Source organism: Paramormyrops kingsleyae, chromosome 4 (assembly GCF_048594095.1).
Source record: "Paramormyrops kingsleyae isolate MSU_618 chromosome 4, PKINGS_0.4, whole genome shotgun sequence".
Classification (NCBI taxonomy): domain Eukaryota; kingdom Metazoa; phylum Chordata; class Actinopteri; order Osteoglossiformes; family Mormyridae; genus Paramormyrops; species Paramormyrops kingsleyae.
The window spans coordinates 1,749,423-1,771,495 of record NC_132800.1 but is presented as its reverse complement, the minus strand read 5'-3'; the positions used below and the strand labels follow the sequence as shown (position 1 = coordinate 1,771,495).

General features: G+C 45.5%; 1 protein-coding gene across 4 annotated transcripts in view; it reads right to left on the bottom strand.

Moving 5' to 3' along the window:
- Nucleotides 1-10,885: 10,885 nt before the first annotated feature.
- LOC111835148 (RNA-binding Raly-like protein) overlaps nucleotides 10,886-22,073 on the bottom strand; it is a 92,044-nt gene continuing 80,856 nt past the window's right edge. For 3 of the 4 annotated variants that reach the window (XM_023795138.2, XM_023795139.2, XM_072710472.1), the window contains 6 exons: nucleotides 20,647-20,694; nucleotides 18,501-18,688; nucleotides 17,157-17,270; nucleotides 16,184-16,353; nucleotides 14,527-14,564; nucleotides 10,886-11,026 (listed from right to left, as the gene is read on the bottom strand). In XM_023795138.2, coding sequence (XP_023650906.1) covers nucleotides 14,532-14,564; nucleotides 16,184-16,353; nucleotides 17,157-17,270; nucleotides 18,501-18,688; nucleotides 20,647-20,694 — 553 coding nt within the window. In that variant the 3' untranslated portion in view covers nucleotides 10,886-11,026; nucleotides 14,527-14,531. The remainder of the gene's footprint in view (nucleotides 11,027-14,526; nucleotides 14,565-16,183; nucleotides 16,354-17,156; nucleotides 17,271-18,500; nucleotides 18,689-20,646; nucleotides 20,695-22,073) is intronic. The other variant, XM_023795140.2, reaches the window with a different exon arrangement.

Genomic DNA, 22,073 nt, shown 5'->3' with positions numbered 1-22,073 from the left:
ATTTCATCATCACCACACTCAGGTGTCAGTTCACTACTGCCAGGAACCAAGCCCAAAGCCTGCAAGTAACTTAATCTCCACCAATCAGAAAAAGACACACTTTAACAGGCCTGCTGCCTGTGGACTTTTTAACAGTTTTCATATGTTATCCTGAGGAATTCTTATACTTTAATACCGAAATTCACCCTCCTTCCTCACTCTCTCGCCACTCAGCCCTTCACCTCGCGGACACTGTCCTGCAATAATAGCGCCCCTCAGATTCAGCAGCACTGAAACGCAGCGGACATTCACATAATTTCTACGCGAATTACCCATACAAATTGTGCATGCCCAGGGGTTGCCGGTTTCGGGGTTTATTAAACCGCCTCTGCAAGATTCCCATTCCTGGATTCCGCTATCGATCAGCATCTCTCCCGACCGGCCCCAAAGTCCGGCTGCTGTCGAAACCCACAACGGCACTGGAATCGAGCGACCCCGAGATTCGGGTCACCGGCGCCGGGAGGACAGCCCTTCACACGCTCGCGTTTCGACGTGATGCACAAAGTTGAGTAATCAATAAGCTATTCCGTCCAAGAATCCAAGCCGGTGATTATTTTTTTTCCTCTTTAACTTACAAGGAGTGCAGTCCTGCTAGCTTTCTTAAACATCTGAAGTGACTTTTGCAAAGAAACACCTGCTAAAATATTAACCTTCTGGGCCTTCACATTCACTGCATAAAACTGTTTCGCTACATTACAATCACAGGCAGCACACTCGCTAGATCCTCCGGTGTAATTTAATTTCCGTTTACATCAGTGCAGGTTTAAGCAAGCCAATTCACCGTCACGACATTCTGACGTTTAATGACTGCTGTTATGGATTAAATACAGGGCTGACTAGGCTTAACAAACATGCTTGTAATGAAATTTAGCAGCTGGTTTCATCCAGGCATCACACAATTAAGCTCAAGAGTAACTGCTACCGGTTCCACGCTTCATCAGTATGCAAACGCTACTCTTGTTTATTTCTCCTGCAGTTCGCTCAGTTTAATTTTCTTGTCAGTTCTGCACCCCTGTTAATCTCTCCTACTTTTGACCCATGAATTGCTATTAAAGCTTTTTATACTGATTGCATGAATTATTCAACTGTCTGTCAGCCGCCGATGGCATCTGTATTTCTTTCAGGCAACAACTCGGAGTGATTTATATAAAACGAAAGAGGCTCCTTTTCATTACGGCGTAGCCAATATTTTGCCTTTACACCTGTGAAACATGATTCTACATGTCAAACAACTGCTTCGCAGTGATGCAGGGTATTACGTTTAAACTGCTAGCATTATGACAGAAAATTATATAAACCAATGCATACTTAAGTATTCTGTATAATATACCAGTTTTATATCAGCATATTTAACCACTGTGGTTTATTACAATATAACTCAATAATCTGCATATTATTTTGTATAAAATATAATGCATAATTTAGCTTGCATGCATATATATGCATATACAAAAATATGTGTCTGCATATAATTATACTAGAACAACAAACTTAGGGCACCTGGTTCATCCAATAAGACAAAGAGAACCATTCCCTAAATCCCAACAGAGGAGACTCTGCTCTGCAGTCCCAGGGGATAATCAGGGGGTAACTGTTCCTTCCCCCACCCTAAGGGGGCGGTAGTTCACCACTGAAAAACAGTACAGACTTCCACTAAATGCGGCCTGTGGGAGATAATGCAGCTGCCCTGGGCAAGCTTAGGCCTTGGGGTCTTTCATAATTCTTCCTCCTAATTATGAAACCACGACTGAAGGGTGCAATTACATCCAAGCTGAAAGCACGATAACTTAGCGTTGCAGCACCATCCATCTGCTCTCGCCTGCCCACGAAGGCTCTTTAAAGTCCACCTTACTGAAGTGTGCTTCCCAGGGCCAGGTGATGGACTGTAGGCCTTGCTTATATATCCAAGGGCAGCAGGATCACAGTACACATCGCCCCCATGCTGCGTAAACACCACAAGCTGCCCGCCACAGCTCATGCTACACTGGTGCTACTCAGTCAGTAACATCTGGCCAGCTGTTTGTAAGCTGTCAGCAACCTACATCCCCAAAGGAACTGAAGCTCTCAGGGCACTATTAATTATTATTATTATTATTATTATTATTATTGGTGGTAGTAGTAATATTATTGGTATTACATGCATGGGTAATTTGCACAATTTGCAAACTTTTACACATTTGTTGTCTGTTATTGGTCAGTTATTTTACGTGCATTATGAATATTCAGTCATAGTATTCTGTTTCCTTTCATTTGTATTATATCTCCATGTTTACTGTTACATGTCCTGTGTGAAGACTCTGACTAGGCACCAGAATTTAGAAGTATAAATGTCCTCTGCGAAATAAAGTGATCCTGATTCTGATACACGTTTAGCTCGATGTGACTATTTCAGTGACGAGGTTACATGTTCTGGTAGGTCTTCAGGGGATGGTTAATGTTGGCATGTTTTACCTAGAAGCTCTTCTGACATGTTTATGCAAGACCACCCAGGGTTCAATTCATATGGCAAATGATCCCAAGTCAGAGCTTTGCTGAGCTTGACACCGGCTCACCTAGAATCGGTCATACTTGCCGAAACTCATGTTCATACTTAGGGACATGTAAGCAGAACCAAGGAAGACTGACCCACGAAGGTGACTCAGTCACGGCTAATTAAGTCTTGCTGCAGGTGTGATCTGTACCTGTACAGGGTGGACATTAGATATATAAATATAAGCTGCTGCAAGACCAGAACATAATCATAATATCTATGATTAGCAGCAAAATCCATAATTAACTCCACCTTCCAGCTTGATGTACAGTATTAGGTGAGTATTCCCTGATAATTACTGCGGTTTTTGACGCTCAGAATCAGAATCAAAATACAGTCTATTGCCAAGTACGTTCACACATACAAGGAATTTGCTTTGGTGGTTGGTGCCAGACATCGAGAGGTAAGGTGGTTAATATATATAAAGTGGTACCTCGGTTCTCGAACTCACTAGAACTCAAATTTCTTGAAAGTCGAACAAACCAGTTTGACCTAGAACTCGATCTGAGTATCAGAAGTCGAACCGTGAACGCTGACCTAATATAAATTGTATGCGCCAGGAAATGAGTCATACTACAATGCAATTCTTACTTGAATGCCTTCTTCACAGACTGGACGATTAACCAAATAAAGCAGCGCAACATTACAGTAATTAACAATAAATAAACCGCTAACTTACATGTACTATTAGAGCATTTATGTCATTTATTTAAACTTTATTTTACCAGGTAAATTAACTGAAAACCAGTTCTCACTGCTTTACGTGATATTCGGCAGAAATAGCAGATTACGCATCAGAACTGTCTGGGATACAAACATCATGCGTGTAATTAAACTCTTCAGCCAATAAGGGCAAAGGTGTGTCGTCACGGAGGTGGTTCCAGTTTGTGCAGCCTGGTGAGAGGTCGCAATGCATCTAACCATAATGCATTGCGTCAGGATCAGAATGCCTTGCTTTAAGCCAGTGCTGTAAGCAAGTCGAACGCACCCAATGACCGGACTGGGGAAACAAACTGAAACGCGGACTTAATACAGAGGACTAATGACAACAACCAGAAACAGCTGATCACATGGGGATCGAGGTTAACGAGGGGGCATGGCACACGGAAGGAGCGGACGATCGGGGCAGGACAGGGGTAATGTTGGGATAAGATCTTTATCGTTTTGGAAGCCATTAAGAAAAAAATGCTCTTCTTGTCTTATCCTGTTCATTTTGTGTTGAAATGCTAACAAATATATATATATATATATATATATATATATATATATATATATATATATATATTTAGGTGTAATTTTGGGGGGCCAGGAACCAATTAATTGGTTTTCCATAATTTCTTATGGGAAAAATTCGATCAGAACTCGAACTTTTTAGGATTAGATCCGGAGTCCGGAACGGATTAAGTTCGAGAACCAAGGTACCACTGTATGTGTGTGTGTGTGTGTCTATATATATACTATATATATATATATATATATATATATATATATATATATATATGAGTATGTATAGTTACTAATATAAATAGTCAGAGAATGTGAAATATGACAGCATAGAGAGTGCATGTTTGTACTAGGATGGGGAAATAGTACTTGAGTGAGTGTTCCTGGCCTTAATGATGAGGCAGGCCGCGGTGGGGAAGAAACTGTCCCTATGGCGTGATGTTTTGGTCCCAATGGACCGCAACCTTCTGCCAGTGGGGAAAGTCTGAAGGAGTTTCTGACCAGTGAGAGAGGAATCAGCCATAATCCTTCCTGCTCTATTCAAAGACCTGGACTCATACAGGTCCTGTAAGGATGGAAGGTTGCAGCCAATCATCTTCCCGGCAGAGTGGATGATGCGCTGTAGTCTGCTCTTGTCCTTGGCAGTGGCAGCAGGGTACCAGACGGTGATGGAGGTGATGAGGATGGACTCAGTGATGGCAGTGTAGAAGTGCACCATCATAGTCTTTGGCAGACTGAACTTCTTCAGCTGTACATGATATATTGTGGAAAGACTTCCCAGAAGAATGGCAGCTGTTATAGCTACAAAGGGGGAACCAACTCCATATCGATGCCTATGGACAGGACAGACGATGCTAATTGTACAGTCCTCCTTCTGGCTGTAACTACCCTTCTCTAATTAAAAACACTAATAGGTTATTAATTCTTTCCACCCATTCATCATCCAACCATTTAGCCAGCAATGGCTAACAGTAACTCTGCAGCCTCTCCATTGACTCTGAGGGTTCAAGACAGGTGTTCAGTCCATCACAGGTGACGTGCATAAGGGATCACAACGTTGAACCTGTATGCTGAATTTTAGGATTGAGATTCATGACTCATTCATGACGGTCCCTTAATAAATTAAATGCTTCATTTGCCTTTTGTGCCAGTATAAGTACACTATAAGGACAAAAGTATTGGGACACACCTCTTAATCATTTAATTTAGGTGTTTCATTCAGACCCATTACCACAGGTGTGAAAAATCAAGCACCTAGCCATGCAGGCAGATTTACAAACATCTGTGAAATAATTGGCCAAACTGAAGAGCTTAGTGAATTCAAGCATAGTACTGTCATAGGATGCTACCTTTGCAATAAGTCAGTTTGTGAAATTTCTTCTCTGCTAGATATTCCACGGTCAACTGTAAGTGGTATTATTGCAAGCTGGAAGCATTCAGGAAGAACAGAAACTCAGCGACAAAGTAGCAGAGCACATTAAGTAACAGAATAGAGTCACTAAGTGCTGAGGCACATAATGTACAGTATAAAGGTTGCAAACTCTCTATCTACACAGTTCCAAACTGGCATTAACCTCTGCACACTGTGGCCAAGCAGCTGCATACAAGCCTCACATCACCAAGCACTTTGCCAAGCATCAGATGGAGTAAAGCACAAATCGTGCTTCTCTGTCTGGCAGTCTTATGGACGAATCTGGGTTTGACAGATGCCATGAGAACGTTACCTGCCTGACTGCATTGTGTGAACTGTAAAGTTTGGTGGAGGAGGGATTATGGTGTGGGGTTGTTTTTCAGGGGTTAGGCTTGGCCCCTTAGTTCCAGTGAAGGTAACTAAGTACACCAAGACATTTTGGACAATTCTATGCTTCCAGTTGAGTGTGGAAGCACTTGACTGGCCTGCACAGAACCCTGACCTCAACCTCATCAAACACCTTTGGGATGAACTATAACAGAGATTGTGAGCCAGGTCTACATGTTCATCATCAGTGGTTGACCTCACAAATGCTCTTCTGGATGAATGGGCAAAAATTCCCATAGACACAATATATTGGGGAAAGCCTTCCAGGAAGAGTGGCAGCTGTTATAGCTGCAAAGGGGGAACCAAATCCATATTGATGCCTATGGATTTAGAATGGGATATCAGTGAATTTCTGGGTGGCACTGTGGTGCAGTGGTTAGCGTTGTTGCCTCGTACGTTTGGGACCTGGGTTTGAGTCTTTCCCATGGCTCTATGGGTGGGGAGATTGCATGTTCTCCTTGTGTCAGTGTGGCGATTTCTTTAAGTACTTTGGTTTCCCCCAACATGTACCTGTATGTCTACGCCAATGTCCTGATTGGTGCAAATGCTCCCTGCATGGGCCTGTATGTCTACGCCGATGTCCTGATTGGTGCAAATGCTCCCTGCATGGGCCTGTATGTCTACCCCGATGTATGAATACTGATAGATAGCCCTTATGAAGTCAGATAAAATGAGCTTTACTTTCTATTCCCCCCAGAAACAAACAGAAAGTGACAAGAGGTGGGTTTTCACAGGACTTTTAATGCAAAAAACAGGTCAGTGCAAATTGGGGGGGCTGGACCCAGGGGGGTTAAATACATATATAAGGATTTATATATATAGTGTAATGTGCATGAAAATAATAAATAACACAGCAGCATAAAGAGGTGGAATACATATAGGAAAATGAGTACCAATAAATGGTTGATATTAATAAGTCAAAGTGACCAGTCTCGGTCTAGTGTGGGGTGTGGATATTCTCATAAACACGAGATAACTATGCACATCGGGTGAGTGGCGTATAACATGGAACACATGAGCAATTCCGAAACCTCACATACCACATACCATAAACCCACCAGCAAAAATTGCCCACTGAATGGGCATGATTCATCGCCCTGTTGGAGGAGAGGAGCCCTGGGATAGGCTGATGTGTATCCTGCACTAGGGGGCGCTCTCTAGGTCCCTGACACATCAACATACTGAACCGCCATTTGACTTGGTCTGGGATCCCACTGGCGGCCTGGAGAGAATGGCAAGTGTTGCTGTAGATTACATTACATGTTGACGGGCTCATAAGGATGCGAATGTAAATGCCGGCACACTGTCATGGCAAATGCCTTTCCTTTAAAAGAGGTTTCCTCCTGTAAAGGGAGTTGAAACAATATACCCCCCCCCCCCCAACTGCTCTTGCAAGGCGTTTGCCAACCATTTAGCATCCTGTATGCGGCAGCCTCCGACCAAAGGGATGTTTTGTACTTGAGGCTCTTGCCAGCCTGAGAGTCTGCAAAGGCGGACGACCCGGAATCCTTGAGATGAATAGCACGTGGAAATCCTTATATCTACCAGGCTGCTATTCGGAAAGCTCAAATAAAACATCTGAGAGACTCTGACAAAGTGTGGATCACCTATAATGCTGTTTGAAAAGCCACACAGGCCTACTGGCAGCGATTTACACCGCAGACTGTTCCGGAACAAGGGCTTCCGCCTGCTGCATGACGTTATGACTTTAAAGTGCGTACATTTTTTTCCAGCAGTGGCAGATTCTGCCAATTGCCCGTGCGGGGAGGCATCTTATGAGCGGGAGCCCCCCCGGGGAAAACGACAGGTGGAGTAACTTTACTAGGGTGCCACTAATTTTATGCTTATATGTTCATGCAGTAAAAAGATATTTATAACGACAAGAAAAGACAGCGGATAAACCTGGAGGATGATGCGGTAAATTTCTCGACAGTTGCTGCACCAAGTTAAGATCAAAGTTGTCTTACTTTCTAATTACTCTGAAGTTTAGCCACTGTTTGAAAACACGCCAAATGTATTCTTTACCCCTATATTTGTGTACAGCAGGTTCATTTCAATATTTTTCACATCAAAACTAAAAGAAATATTCAGATCAGGCAGCCCTAAGCTAATATAATATAAATGTTAATGAAGATTTGCGTGGCAAGTCAGTGAGAGGAGCGTTAGCAATATATTGGATCTACTTTTTGGATACATCAGTCCTCTCAACAAGTTTTCTTTTCTCCGTCAAATTTAGTTTGAGAGACGCCAGCACCGAGAGTAAACAAAATATAATATTTGAGAGACATAAACAGATGATGCACCGAGAAGATGATGGTGGTGGTGATGGTCTTGTATGCAAATGCAGAAGAATGGGGGACACATTAGTTTGCATTCTGTTCAGAAGGATTCATTTGCTTTCAAATCCCTCTCATTAATATTTTGTCAAACCCATAATCTGTTTAGTTACCTTTATCATAAATTGAGCCTGGTAATAATTTGCACTTCGGCAAGGTTGCATTCTCTCCCTCCTATCTCCAAATGGGTAGAGGCCTAATTCTGTTATGGGTAAATGCCGTTTTGATTGTGTTTGCCTCGTTGCTCGCACATTCTTGGGGAGAAAAAGTTAATTAGATATTAGCCATTGATTTTTAATTTCAGTTATTTGCTTTGAAATATGAAGTACGTGTTCCACATTGCAATGGTCTGCAAAATATATTGAGTGATGAAAACCTGCGGCTATAATGAGATATTTGTGCTGTTTACCAGGAGCTTATCTCTAATTAACAGTCTTAGGAATAGTGTGATACATATACATACATAACTTTGTGGTTTGGAGTATAACTGGTAATAGCACACCTGTTCAAGAGTGGGAAAAATTGTATAATTATTAAAATATATTTAACAATATGGTGATTAATATATATATATATATATATATATATATATATATATGTGTGTGTGTGTGTGTGTGTGTGTAAATATATATATTTACGCATACATACCCTGGGCTGAGTACTCTAAGCCTAGTCCCCAGTATTTTAGCCCCGATCTTCCATAGATAGATAAATAAATAAATAAGGTCCCAGATGAATCTGACTCAGCCTCTGATTTTTCTCAGTAGCTAGAAAGGCCTGATGCACAATACACACACAGACATATATATATAACATAGAACTTACAAGTAGAGGTTTTGAGTCAGTGTAAGGTTATTAACTCAACAAAGGGCAACATAAATCCCTGAGGACTGTAAGGGGGACTTAAATCACCCCCAAGGGAGATTTACTCTTAATTCATACTTTTATGTGAGTAACTTTCAGTAGTTTTGCAAATATCTGAGACAAACATGCTTGATCTATGCAGAAAGAATAGAATGTAAACCCTGGTGTTGGGCATTGGATTAGCCATGCATTTAACTGCTTTAGGAAGCTTAATGTACCATTACAGTCTTACATCAGTTTAGCTGGATACATAAAAGAGACATTGAGAGGTTTGTTAGCCGTGTTTGTGCAAAGATTACGACCAGCGGATGACTGTAAAAAGATGGGGCTATTCTGATTGGCATTCTTACAACAGCAATTATCATAAAACCTGCATGTGCTACATCTTTGTCTGCATGGTTTCGTATTCGCCAGTGGTTCCAAAGCAGCAGTTAATACTTTCTGGATGTAGCGTGTAAACATAAAGCAAATAGTACAAAGGCAGAAATGAAGGGGACACACCTGTACATCCAGAGATCTTTAATTGTATTTTTTTCCTATGCAATGGAGCCTACAGCCATACCACAGTTGCAACAATCAAATATAAATAAAATACATCTTAACAGTAAACATGCTCATCATAAAAATAGCTTTACAAAAATGTTTACATTTCTATACAACATTGTTCATATATTGAACTGAACTTTGCTTGGGCATTTTATAAATCACAGTTTTTCATCCACCTGGAAAGTCTAATTTACGTAACTGTTTTGAGTCCTACTGTAATTATGATGTATAAAAAACAAAGTGAACTGTACTGTCTGATTCCCCCAAATCAAAAGGTTTTCAGTTTTGAAGTTGTCACAATTGCTTAGATCCGTCTTGAAACATTTTTATCACTATGGGAGGTACTTTTAAAATCATAATGACAAAAAAATCCAGTGAATATATAAGACCATTTTATCTTGGGGGGAAAAGAGATATCGGCATACAAAAATAGAGAGCTCACTATCCATTAGAGTAATAGGCCTTCAGATATAAGACTGCTGCTGTACAATGAAACAAATGGTCCGGGAAGGGAGACGGAGGCCCCCCCCCCAAGCCACCCACCCACCCACTGGTCTCCCCACCCTTGGTAGTTACGAGGAACATGACTGCCTTTCGCTGCCATTTACTTGCCATTTTACCTTCTATTCTTCATGAAACATAGAAAAGCAGATGTAACAGACACTTTGGACTGTGCCATTATGCTTTTTTGACGGGAGGGCACCGCACTGAAATGATGTTTTTTATCCAGTGGAGAGCCCTCCTTGAAAACCGGTGGCATTTACCTTTTAACTAAATACTAAAAAGAGGAGCTGGAGAGCCCTAATGAGAAGCCAGTGGCCACTGGGAGGGGGGGGGGTGAAACCCTCAGTAGAAAGAGGGGGGGGGGGGGGAACTACAGGGTGAGGCATCATGCCCCCTATTAGAAAGTTCTGGCACAAGTCAGGATGACATAAAGTGTCACACGCTACAGCAAACATGCTTGGGTCGCACCAGCTCCTGGAAGGGGGTGTTTACAGCCACAGCAGATACGTGAGGGGTAATAAAAAAGACCCACTTTCTGAATTCCTCAGAACAACGCTCTGTATTTGTTCACTTTAGCTCCTCCTCTTTCAAAAACAATTATTTATTAATGGGCCCCAATGTTGAAGAAGCAACCTATTAAGATTTTATCTATCAGGGTTACGTGGGGAAAACAAACCAGCCAGGAATATGGGGTCTTATTAACTGGCAAACTGCTAAGGGAGGAGATGTAGGACATTCTTCATCTTCAATTAAAAATACGGAATAAACAATGACATTCATATAAATGGTTTGTAGAAAGCGCCAATAGGCAGAGTGCATGCCTTACACGGATGTACACATTATGTGCTGAAGTGCCTCTTTATAGTCTTTCATTATTCGAACAAATATGATATTTAAAAGGGTTTTTAAAACATCTGTAGGACTGAATGGATTTTAATTACAAATAAATGACATTGATGTGTGATGTGGACAGTGTCGGAGAAAACTAACGAACATTTTCTAAGGGTGCACACTGGTCAGTCCCACGTCGCCGTGGCCCTTACGAAGCAAAAGATTCATTTTCATTTTTTTTCCCGAGAAAGCGTCTTTTCCGAAAGCCGTCTATGCGTTTCCTTGGGACTATTTCAGTTCCCTTAGATGGCGCTGCTTCCCTCTTCCTCCGGCTTTGGTTCACTCTCCTTCTCCCTAAAGAGAAAAAATGAAAGCAAATTGAAGTGAGACGGAGGAGCTGTTCATTTTCCTCCGCTGGATATGCATGCGGTGTAAATTATAAACCCAGAGCGTCTCCATCAAGGTTACGGCGACCCGAGAATTAAAATCGCCGCTGCCAAGTGTCAGACTCGCTGTGTAAATCTGTCTGTCTCCATTTATAGATGCCTGGGATTATCCTGTGTCTAAGAGGAGTTCTTAGACCCACAGGATGTCTAGATGGAAACACACGTTTTTCTTCCAGATTTCAACAGAAGCACAATGGCAGACAGATCTGTGGTCGCCAATCTTTTATATATATTCATATGCATGTCTGTCTGTCTGTCTATGTTTTTTTCTGAGGTCTTGTAACTCTCGGATTTGCGGTTTTCTTTCCTTCTAAACGGCAGCAGGCTTTAAGGGAGAAATATGTACATAATAGCAGAAGCAGCTGCGTGACATATGGCCGGTCTTAGCTGTACATTTCCTACTAAGCCACAAAATTTGTCACAGTGCTTGGTGGAGATGATGGTGTCGCGGGGGGGGGGGGGGGGGCATGGACACTTTCCTGGATTCAACCTCAGGCGAGGCAGGCTACCTACGAAATCGTGTAACGAAGTGCACAGACAAACTGGCGGCTGCGGGGGAAGCTAGTGTGGGGGATCGGAGGGGGGGTTTACAAAAACCACCAAAGACTCCCCATTCTCACTCACAACCTGGAGCAGGAAGGGCAATTAAGTTACTGCGGAAACGAACACGCTCCACTTGCTGTGCCCTTAGATCCCCCGGAAAGTGGATGGGTAATTAGGAACAGCAAATTAAGTATTACATTAAATGAATAACCAAACAACACTGCAAAATGGTCACGATTGCCTCTATAAAAATGCACCACAGCCAATGATATGATTATTGTCATTATTATTGTTGTTGCTTTCTAACATTGACATGCAGACTTGCAGATGATATTGCTCTGAGTCTAACCCATTTATAGGCCTACACCTTTCCCACCTGCGCCCACCGGCTTCTCCATCTTTTTCTCATTTTAATACTTTCATTTTCCTCTCTTTGCAGATGCTGTACATGTCCTCTCTTTAATTAAAATATTTCAGAAAACGTTAGGGTCACAGTAAATCGCACGCCCAGGTGTTTACACTGATTACAGTGACGTACACGTTCAGCATATAGCTTGTGAGATTATCTTACTTAGCTAGCCTACACCATGCCTCGTGTATATATCTTTATATACTGCATGGTAAGCGAATCATTCTTCAGTAAGTGGGTGTATAATGTGCAGGGGGCGTACCATGCAATCATAAAATCCTAGCGGGGAAGAGTGCTATTCCCCATCTGCTGCTCTCCACATAACAGCACAGTTCCAAGGCGCCGACTTTTAAGTGAGTTTGGAGGGGGTGGCGGGGGGGCATTTTTGTTTTCTAGAGGCGATGTGATTGTTTCGGTGAGCGAGCGCGAGGTGCAGAATGACGAAGCGGCTGTGCGCTGGGTAAGCAGCGCCGGGGGCTGGCTGCTGCTATAGGGAGCCAGGGACACCCAAAGGAGGGGACGCCAGCGAGGACGGGGACCCGCTCTGAATAGAAATACTCATCAAGATCTGATTCTCGCTTCAGATAAAATCTGCGCACGCCTAAGTCACTTCCTACAGCCTAACGGGAAGGGATGTGTTCAAGGACGCGGCAGGTTTAAAAATAATGCACCAGAAACGAAACGCGCAACAACGAGCGATAACATTTTATGAGTGTTAAAGCAAATCTGCTGCCGTTTACCGGACATGATGCGGAACAGCGTTTCCACAAAGGCAAAGGCATCAGATATGTTTTCAGCCTCTAATCCCGCCCGGTTGTGTCCAATCACAGCCCCGACTCGGTTGTATGATCCTCTGTGGGGGCGTGGCCTATGAGGAGACCCCAGCACAGTCTACTGTTGGCCTACGATATCCTGCCATGTGGAATGTGGGAATAAAGACAATATTCTGTTCATTATCTTACACTAGCTACGATTACAATCATATACAGGCCAGATTACAATCATACACAGGCCATATTACAATCATATACAGGCCAGATTACAATCATATACAGGCCAGATTACAATCATACACAGGCCATATTACAATCATATACAGGCCATATTACAATCATACACAGGCCATATTACAATCATATACAGGCCAGATTACAATCATATACAGGCCAGATTACAATCATATACAGGCCAGAGTATAATCATATACAGGACTGACACGCTGTCCAGGATGTCCCCGGCCAGCTACCCTGTGCTTCCATGTGTGGATGGGATCCAGCCTGCTCACCCCCCCACAAAGTGGTTTAAAGCCACTGAAAGCAGTAGTTTCCTACATGAGAAAACCATTACAGCCAAACTCCAAACACATGCTTAGCTATAAAAACAGCTGCCCAGGTCCACTACGGAGCTTTACATCCTTCAGATTATCATTTGCATGAAATCCCGAACAAGAATGGCTCCAAACTTGGAACAAAATCAGAAGTGGTGGGATTTTCCTTTTCTTCTGGAGTAAATCATAGCTGAGCATAGTAGACAAATGGCTGACGAAAAGGCACTCGGGGGGGGGGGGGGGGGGGTTGTGGCAGGAAGCACTGAGAAACAGCAGGGGGCTCGTCTGCTCTCCCTTTCAGCACGGGGTAGATATCTCGGGGGTGTGGACCTCACAGAGGCTTCGACAGCATGATGCGGCTGATCTCATTAACCCCAATGCTCTCACAGTCATGGTGATCCTCCGTCGCTGCTCTGTTAGGGACGTGTTCACCCTCTCATGCTACGCAGGCTAAGGTAAGGCGGGCACTCTGCCAGGTCAGGACTGTGCGTATCAGAGCAGGTGGCACCACCTTTTAGGAATCTAGTCTGACTAGTTTCGTGAGTCTGATGATTAGGACCCTGCTTGGCCTTAAACAGATCTAACGATTAATGACTACCTGGCCAGCAGGGGGTGTGGTAGTTCAGGACCCTGATCCTTAATCTAAAGCAGGGGTTTCCAACTCCGGTCCTGGAGAGCTACTATCCAGTAGGTTTTCTGTCCCACTTGGCTTCTGATGAGCCACACCTGCTCCTGGTATTTACCTGAGAACAGGTGTGGCTCATCAGAAGCCGGGTAGGATAGAAAACCTACTGGATGGTAGCTCTCCAGGACCGGAGTTGGAGACCCCTCATCTAAAGTTTGTTGTTTCTAGTTACAGGGGTGTCAGGGTGTCTCCCTCGCACTGCATGTCTGTATGGCAGTGTCAGGGTGTCTCCCTCGCACTGCATGTCTGTACGGCAGTGACAGGGTGTCTCCCTCGCACTGCATGTCTGTACGGCAGTGTCAGGTTCATCTTGTCCTCACAGGTAATTCTCGCTCAGCTGTTGACTAATGTGTGGGAGTGAGTGTGCAAAAAACAGAGGCCTACGTGTTCAGTTTTTACATTTATTTTCTAGTATCCCGCAGCCCCAGAATGACTTAAATTTACCTTTTTCAGTTGTCTATGTCCGATACATGGTTCTCTATCTGAAACACAGAAAAAAACACAAAACAAAACAAACGACAAAAAAAAACTCGTGATAAATTTGTTTTAAATGTTGCATGTATAATTTCATTCCCCTGCTTACGGGGGTACTGTATAGGAATTAAAGCCCCCCCCCCATACCTTTTCTTACTGTCATCCCCAGGTACAGTCTCCGTCCCCAATAGTGACATGCATGGTACTGTACACATGATGCGAGACGCGTGTCAAATTGCCACTGACGCCCGATTACCCGTCTCCCAGAACAGGGCCATTTGTCACTGTTTCCATGACATTACATTTTACTTATTTATCAGAGCGATGTACATTTTTGAGAAAGCAGGGCCAGACGGTCCTGGGGCATTTGGGGATTAAGGGCCTTGCTTAAGGGCCTGTTGGTGACACCGATGACCTTCCGATCACACTCACACCGCCCAAACCCAGGGAGCCACGCGCCATTTCACTCTGCGGCGTGCGGCTGGTGTCCTTATCGATCAGCCCCCCCGCGTGATCACACTCACACCGCCCAAACCCAGGGAGCCACGCGCCATTTCACTGTGCGGCGTGCGGCTGGTGTCCTTATCGATCAGCCCCCCCGCGTGATCACACTCACACCGCCCAAACCCAGGGAGCCACGCGCCATTTCACTCTGCGGCGTGCGGCTGGTGTCCTTATCGATCAGCCCCCCCGCGTGATCAGAGTCCTGCTCCTCCTCTCCCTGCCCCCCACCTCCATACTCTCCATCCACTTCCCGCTGCTCCATCTTTATTCCCCACATACCGCCCCCAGCTGTGGCCCCAGCGGGAGACGTGCTCCTGAATGCCGTTCGATTGCTGGATTCTGGTGACTGTGCGTGACAGAGTTGGGACGACGCCCCGCAGCTGAGGACATCCTGCCCCCATTGCCATGGGATACGGACAGGCCTCCCGCAGAACCCCCCAGAAAGAGAAACGCCACGGCCTCAGTCTCTGCTTAATCTAGATGCCGGCGGGGCATGGATTGAAATAAAAGGGCACGCAGAGCCCATATCACACGCCATCACTTATTAATGCTCCTAAAAATATCTACAAAAGAGTCTTTTTGTGCCTTGGCTGGATTCCGACTAGCACTCCTGGTGACCCTGCTTTTCCAGCTTACTTTCCAAATCTCTGCCTCCATCGTCCTCCCACGTCCCTCAGCAGTGAATGCCCAACATTTTTGCAGGGCCTATCTGGTCGGCATCGCTAAGGATGCCCCCCACCCCACGTGCTCCCCTCACCAAACTTCGAAAGCAGCTTTAAGTTCAGCACACAGCGGAGCGCGGACGGACTGATTCGCCGGGTCTCTCTCTCTTAATGGCTGGGGTACAAGGACAGGTTGGCGGCCCTAAATCTCACATGGGGCGTGACAAGATACGCAGCCTGCTTTACTGATGGCCTTAATTCAAGGCCGTCAGGCCAAGTGTGTCGGCGTAATGGAGGCTCAAAGGAGGCTAGATTAATGCCCCCTGTGTGGAACAGAGGCGTATCTCCGGCTAATTGGATTGGAGATGGGCGTCAGCCTACTGATTAAACACCCAAACGGGGGGGTGCCACCTGAGCCTGACCCCCTTGGCGTGTGTCTCCCCGCGGTCGGCTCTCCTCACCGGGTCGTTGCTGCCGTCCTCGTCGTAATCATCCTCGCCCACGTCGGTCATCTCCCCGGCCTCCGTGTCCAGTGCTCCGTCCCCCACCTCCTCCGCCGAGTTGTCCGCTGTCTCTGATATGGACTCCTCTGGCAGAGACTCGCACGTGTCCTCGTACCTCCTCTGCACCTCTGGGCACGTTGGACAAAGAGAGGCGGAGTCAGTTTGGGGGAAATCCAGACTGGGCTGACTGTGGGCACCCCAATGATCGAGCAGCGAACCCAACACCACCTCATTCCCCAGGCATCCCTTAGACTGCAACATGTGGGGGGATGTCACATGATTACATGAGGGAGATGTCACATGATTATGTGAGGGAGATGTCACATGATTACATGAGGGAGATGTCACATGATTATGTGAGGGAGATGTCACATGATAATGTGAGGGAGATGTCACATGATTACATGAGGGAGATGTCACATGATTATGTGAGGGAGATGTCACATGATAATGTGAGGGAGATGTCACATGATTACGTGAGGGAAATGTCACATGATTACGTGAGGGAAATGTCACATGATTACGTGAGGGAAATGTCACATGATTATGTGAGGGCAATGTTCCATGATAACGCATTTAAAATGTCACATAAATACATGAGGGAGAATTCGCATGACAACACGTGGGAGATATCACATGACTACATGCAGGAAATGAAACATGACTACATGCATAAGATGTCACGCGAGTATGACGCTGTGTCTCAGTTTTGTCTGTACCTGCATGAAGTTTCAGACCCTAAATCGCTCTCAGATGGGCATCACTGACCACACTGCACCCTCTGCCGCAGTGTGCCCATTAATCCGGGCGCAGATCCGGGTGGCGTGAGCCTGCTGTTTGATGGACTGCCCCGGCCCTTGGGTCTCCCGTCATTGTCAGGAAGAGTAACGACCCTGTGTGGCTTTAATCACACCCCAGACGGCCCCCTCACCGGCTTCAGTGCGCTGCTGCTTCTCGATCTTCTCCAGCCGGCCCAGCAGCGAGTCGATCTTCGTTTTGATCTGTGTCAGCTCCCGCTTGATGGTCTGCAGCTGGTCGCTCTTCACTGTAAAAAGACATAGGGGGTTATCACTCATTGGTCACCCTCCCCCCCCTTCCAGAATCAGCCCCTGCCTCACACTCCCCACCATTAAAAAGGAAAAGCTGACAGATACATCAACAGTCCTTCCAGCAATTAACTTTTTTTTCTATATATCCGCGTCAACACGGAATCCATTCGCTCTGGAGGCGCACATTGCAATTTACCCGTCGGCAGGACTTCCTCTAAAAATGCTCGGTCCCGCTGCTTTCAATTTCCAGATTTAATAACGCGGCGCTGACCCCACTGTTTGGCAATGGCGCCGGACCGGCCGACAGGATGGCGTGGAGTCACTACCGTGGACTGCCGGCAGGCAACTGACAGCAAGTCATCCAGATGGTTTTTGGAGTTACACCTTTTCAGGAGCGCCAGGCCGGCCCAAAATCGGGAATGATCACTTCAGCAATCCGTTCACATGGCAGCCCCTGACCGCATCCCGTTATTTCAATTGAAAGTTCCCCGTTTTTCCAGAGGCAAATGTTAATATAGCAGAAGGAGCCCGAGACTGGGCCACACTGGCACGGGAGACAGGAGACCGGCCGATCAGAGGCCCTCCGTGACCACGGGCCAGGCTTCCTGTTTACTCTGGCACGTCCCTGACATTTTGAGCCATTCGAAGCGGAGCCTTTCAAAGCTGCTCTGCGCGGCTGCCTCGAGGTCATGAAGCTGTCACTTTCTCCCAGGAAGCTGCTTTCATAGCATAATACCACCGCATGCACCTCCCGAAACACCATACCACTGGATATCGAAAACAAAAAGCCAGTACAGACCCTCCCCCCCTCGGTGATGCCCAAGCTGAATTAAGTGAAATTCCATTTGCCAGGCGCCGTGCCGGTTTTGCGTGTTTGTCCCGTGTGTCTTGGTGTCCAGAAACACGCACATGATATTCTGGCATCGGTTCCTGTCCTTCGGGGTGACCAGAGATAAGGAGCGAAGGGCGGACACTAGTTTATCGGCACTGCAGGGTCTCGCGACTGCGTTCCCATTCCCAGTGGTGACTCCGGAAGGGACGCGGATAAGAGAGTAATCCCGGAATATCCCCGCTGGCCTGGAAAGCCTGACCCCAAAGTCTACATGAAAATGGTGTTTGCCTGACATAGACGGAATGCTCCTGATCACTGGGGGCACGGAGTCCCCCCCGGGAGACCCTGCTCACAGTCCACGATGACCATAGGTAAAGGTGCTCGGCTGCCTTACATTTCGGTCCAGTGGAAGAGGAGGAGCCGCACGTAGTTGGTCTGGAAGAGGAAGAGGAGGAGGACGACGAGGTCTTGAGCGGGAAGGAGGATTTCCCCCGGCGTGTGGATGGGACCACCACCCGCGAGCGCTTGATAGGGATCACGGCCCTTGGGGGGGGGGCCACTCTGCTGTGATAGTCAAAGAGCCTGTTGGGGGGGGGGGAGCTAAATTATAAACTAAGACAGTTTCACGAACAGTCTGGGGTAACAACGGTCTGAGTTAAAAAGTGAATTAAAAATTTAGCTGTGAGTTAACGACAGTCTAAGTTAACAACAGTCTAAGTTAACTATCTAAGTGAACAACAGGCAAACATAAGGGTAAAAGGCACCATTAGAAGCAGACTCATTTCACTGGCATTAAGTCTGCCGTTTGAGTTAAGCTCTGATTTGGGAGTCACACAGCCCATCTGCTTCCCAGTGAGTTTCCTCGTTAAAGAGCTGTAACCAGCTTCCAGTCCCCCAGAGCAGAGCGAGCAGAGAGCTTCAGCCCTGGTAAGTGCAGGGGCGTGATAAACCTCTGAAAGCAGTGAGCTGCATGACTAAGGGCGCTCCTACTCCCCATTAATCTAAAGCTTTTCATTTAAGGCCACCAACATCCAGCTTTTCTTATAAATGTTTCTTTTTTTTGTTTAGAATATCCTCCTCCTTTCATGAGCGTGGTTGCTACAGCAAATTAAGTGTCAGACAAGCCAAATGTCAGGAAAGTTATGCAACGAGAATTCAGATTAGTTTGTTAGAACAGCTGGCAGTGAAATCTTCACAGAACTGTGTATAATGGCCTCCCAACCCCCAGGGGGCGGCCTCACGTTATTCAGCCCACTGGAGTATCAGCTCCTTTCTTTGAAGCTTAAAGAAAGGTCAGCCTCGCAGGGTTTGACCGCTCTGACATTCCATCAGAATCTCGAGAAATTGAGAGAAGGCGCACAGTATCTGTGTTTTAGGGGCTCTGCCCTTACTGCTGAGTCCAGGTATGTTTCACAGTTGAATCACTGAGAAAAACACCGCCAGGCTTTTGGAAATGCTCTCCTTACTTTACTTTATTCCCAGGTGATTTTCAGACCAAAACACTAAAATTACTTTCAGCCATATTGTTTCCTCTGAGGAACACAAGAGTTTCTGTAATTATACAGACCTGTGAACCTATGAACTGGACATTTATCCCTGGGGTCTGCATAAAGAAACAAGGTTTCTCGTTTAGAGGCATAACTTGTCAGATTTAAGGTAGTCTGGGCTAAATGTAAGTGAACAAAGATAATGTCCATTTACACCGGGGTACCTTAAATCCGTTATCTGTCTAAGCAAGAAATATGGCTTCATAATACAGGACCCTGGAGATTAAAATAAACTCTGACTGCAACGTATGTGATGGATGAAGACCTGAACTAAGGACTTTGAGTAAAATGACACAAAAACACAAAATCATACGTAATATTTCACTCGCTAATGTATGTGGGATGTATGCTTGATAAATGTTGTCTGTATTGCACCTGTGTCAATTTCCCGTATTGCGCTATTTAAACTCCCACAAACCTCTGTATCACACACCGTGCATTACTGCCTCTCTGTTGTGTATCTCGTGTCATGTTATGCCCTAATTTTTCGTTGTCTATTGTCATGCCGTCTGTATCAGTAGTGAACTGTGCCAACACTAATTTCCACTGGCGCTGGTTGTGTGGGAATAACAAATCTGATTCTGATGAGATCAAAGACATGACTAGATGCGATCTGGCTGGACGCCGTATGTGTGAGAGTCTGACGTGGGTGACGGGAGATTATGCGGGGGGGGTCTCCATAAAGCACTGAGATCTATAGTGCCCAAAGGGCCTGACTGACCTGCATTTTTCATTCAGTCTTTGTTGATAGGCTCATGTCAGTCAAAGCAGAATAAAGGCAAAAACATGTCACTGGCTAAAGGGAATTTGTAACGAGAGGGGGTGGATAAAAGGGGCCGGGACTGAAAGAGGCTTTTGCGGGGGATTGTTTCTGAAATAATGTGTCTTTTTTTTTCAATCCATAGAATCCTCCCACCTCTGAAACCCAGCCAGAAATGCAGGGGACATGGAGACCGAGATGGGTAGGGGGGGTGGGGGGCGGGGGTAGCTTACCGGCTGTAGAAGTCGTCTCTGTAGTAATCGTAGTCAAACTCGTAACCGCTGTGGACAGAAGCAAAGACAGGAGGCGGCAGTGAGAGAAACGTGTCTGAATTGCCCATCACCAGCAGCCGTAGCCAGGGACCATAGTGGTAGCTCACGGAATTACAGCAAGAGAAAAGAGAAACTGATATTACAGAAACAGAACAGATAAAGCCTGCTAATATTTACTTCGCAGATGCCTATTTTTTGTTGAGGAAACAGTATGAGACAGTCCTAGGTGTAACTAGGGTTAAAAGCCTTGGTCAAGGGCCCAATGGTGACATCATTCTGCTGAGCCTGGGATTTAAACCTGTGACCTTCTGATCATAAGCAGGCCATCCTAACCCAGGGCCTCACACCACTTCCCACCACTGACCACACTGTTTTCAATTTAGCGTTTAGTTGTTGTTAAACAGATTGACTGACAGTGTCGGGATCAGTGCCTGAGTGTGTGATGATATTTTAAATAAACACCCTACAATGTCTGATGAACCCCCCTGCTACACTTCCAAGCTTTAACGTCTGGCTCCAAACTCCCTGACACTCTGCGGCCAGGAACCCAGGATGCCATTGGTCAGCCAGCATCACTCTGGCGTCGATGGCGCCGCCCCCTGTGGACCACCGGCTCGTTACAGAGTGCCCCTCACTCACGAGCGCGCAGGCCGTTCTCTGTAAACGTCTCATTAATTCATTAGAGCTCATGTGCCCCATTAGTCTGTAGGTAACTGGCCATGTAATGCTCCTATACCAGCTGCATACTGATTGCAGAGTTTCCACATGGGTTGCCTGGGTATTATTTAATAGGTGGGTGAAGCTACAGATAAAGGGTTTCATTGGCTGCAATGAAAAGCACATCTATGGCTTATGGTCACCGTGACAACGCCTCCGTCTGAGGGTTAGTTTTTTTTGTGACGGAATCACATACAAGCCAATCAGAACCTGGGATGGTACTTAGATGTGTGATATTTAAATGCCGGTTCATGAAGTCTTTCCTGCTTCCCTCAGGCATGTTGAGGCCCGATTGCTCAACTAATCCCAGCAGTGGATTATTCCTGATAACAAAGTCACAGAATGTTCCGTAGCCTTCAATTGCGCTGACCGTTTAATTTGTGGTACCACATGAAAAACAAACTCGAGCATCTTATATAAAAGAAAAAGATTGTGTAAAGCATTCAGGGAGGGTGAGGGTGTGTGTTTTAAGGCTTCTTAAAATAATCCTGATGAGTGGACAGAGAGGCCCTCTATGGAACAGCGACGAGTTGGTCGATAACCTTATCAGACAGGTGGAACAGAGTCCATTAACATAAACCTCTGGTTCTCATGCAGCAGGAGGGTGTGGTCGAATCTGGCCAAGCAATTTAAAACAGGAGAGGTACAGTATTGACCTTGAATATAACGTC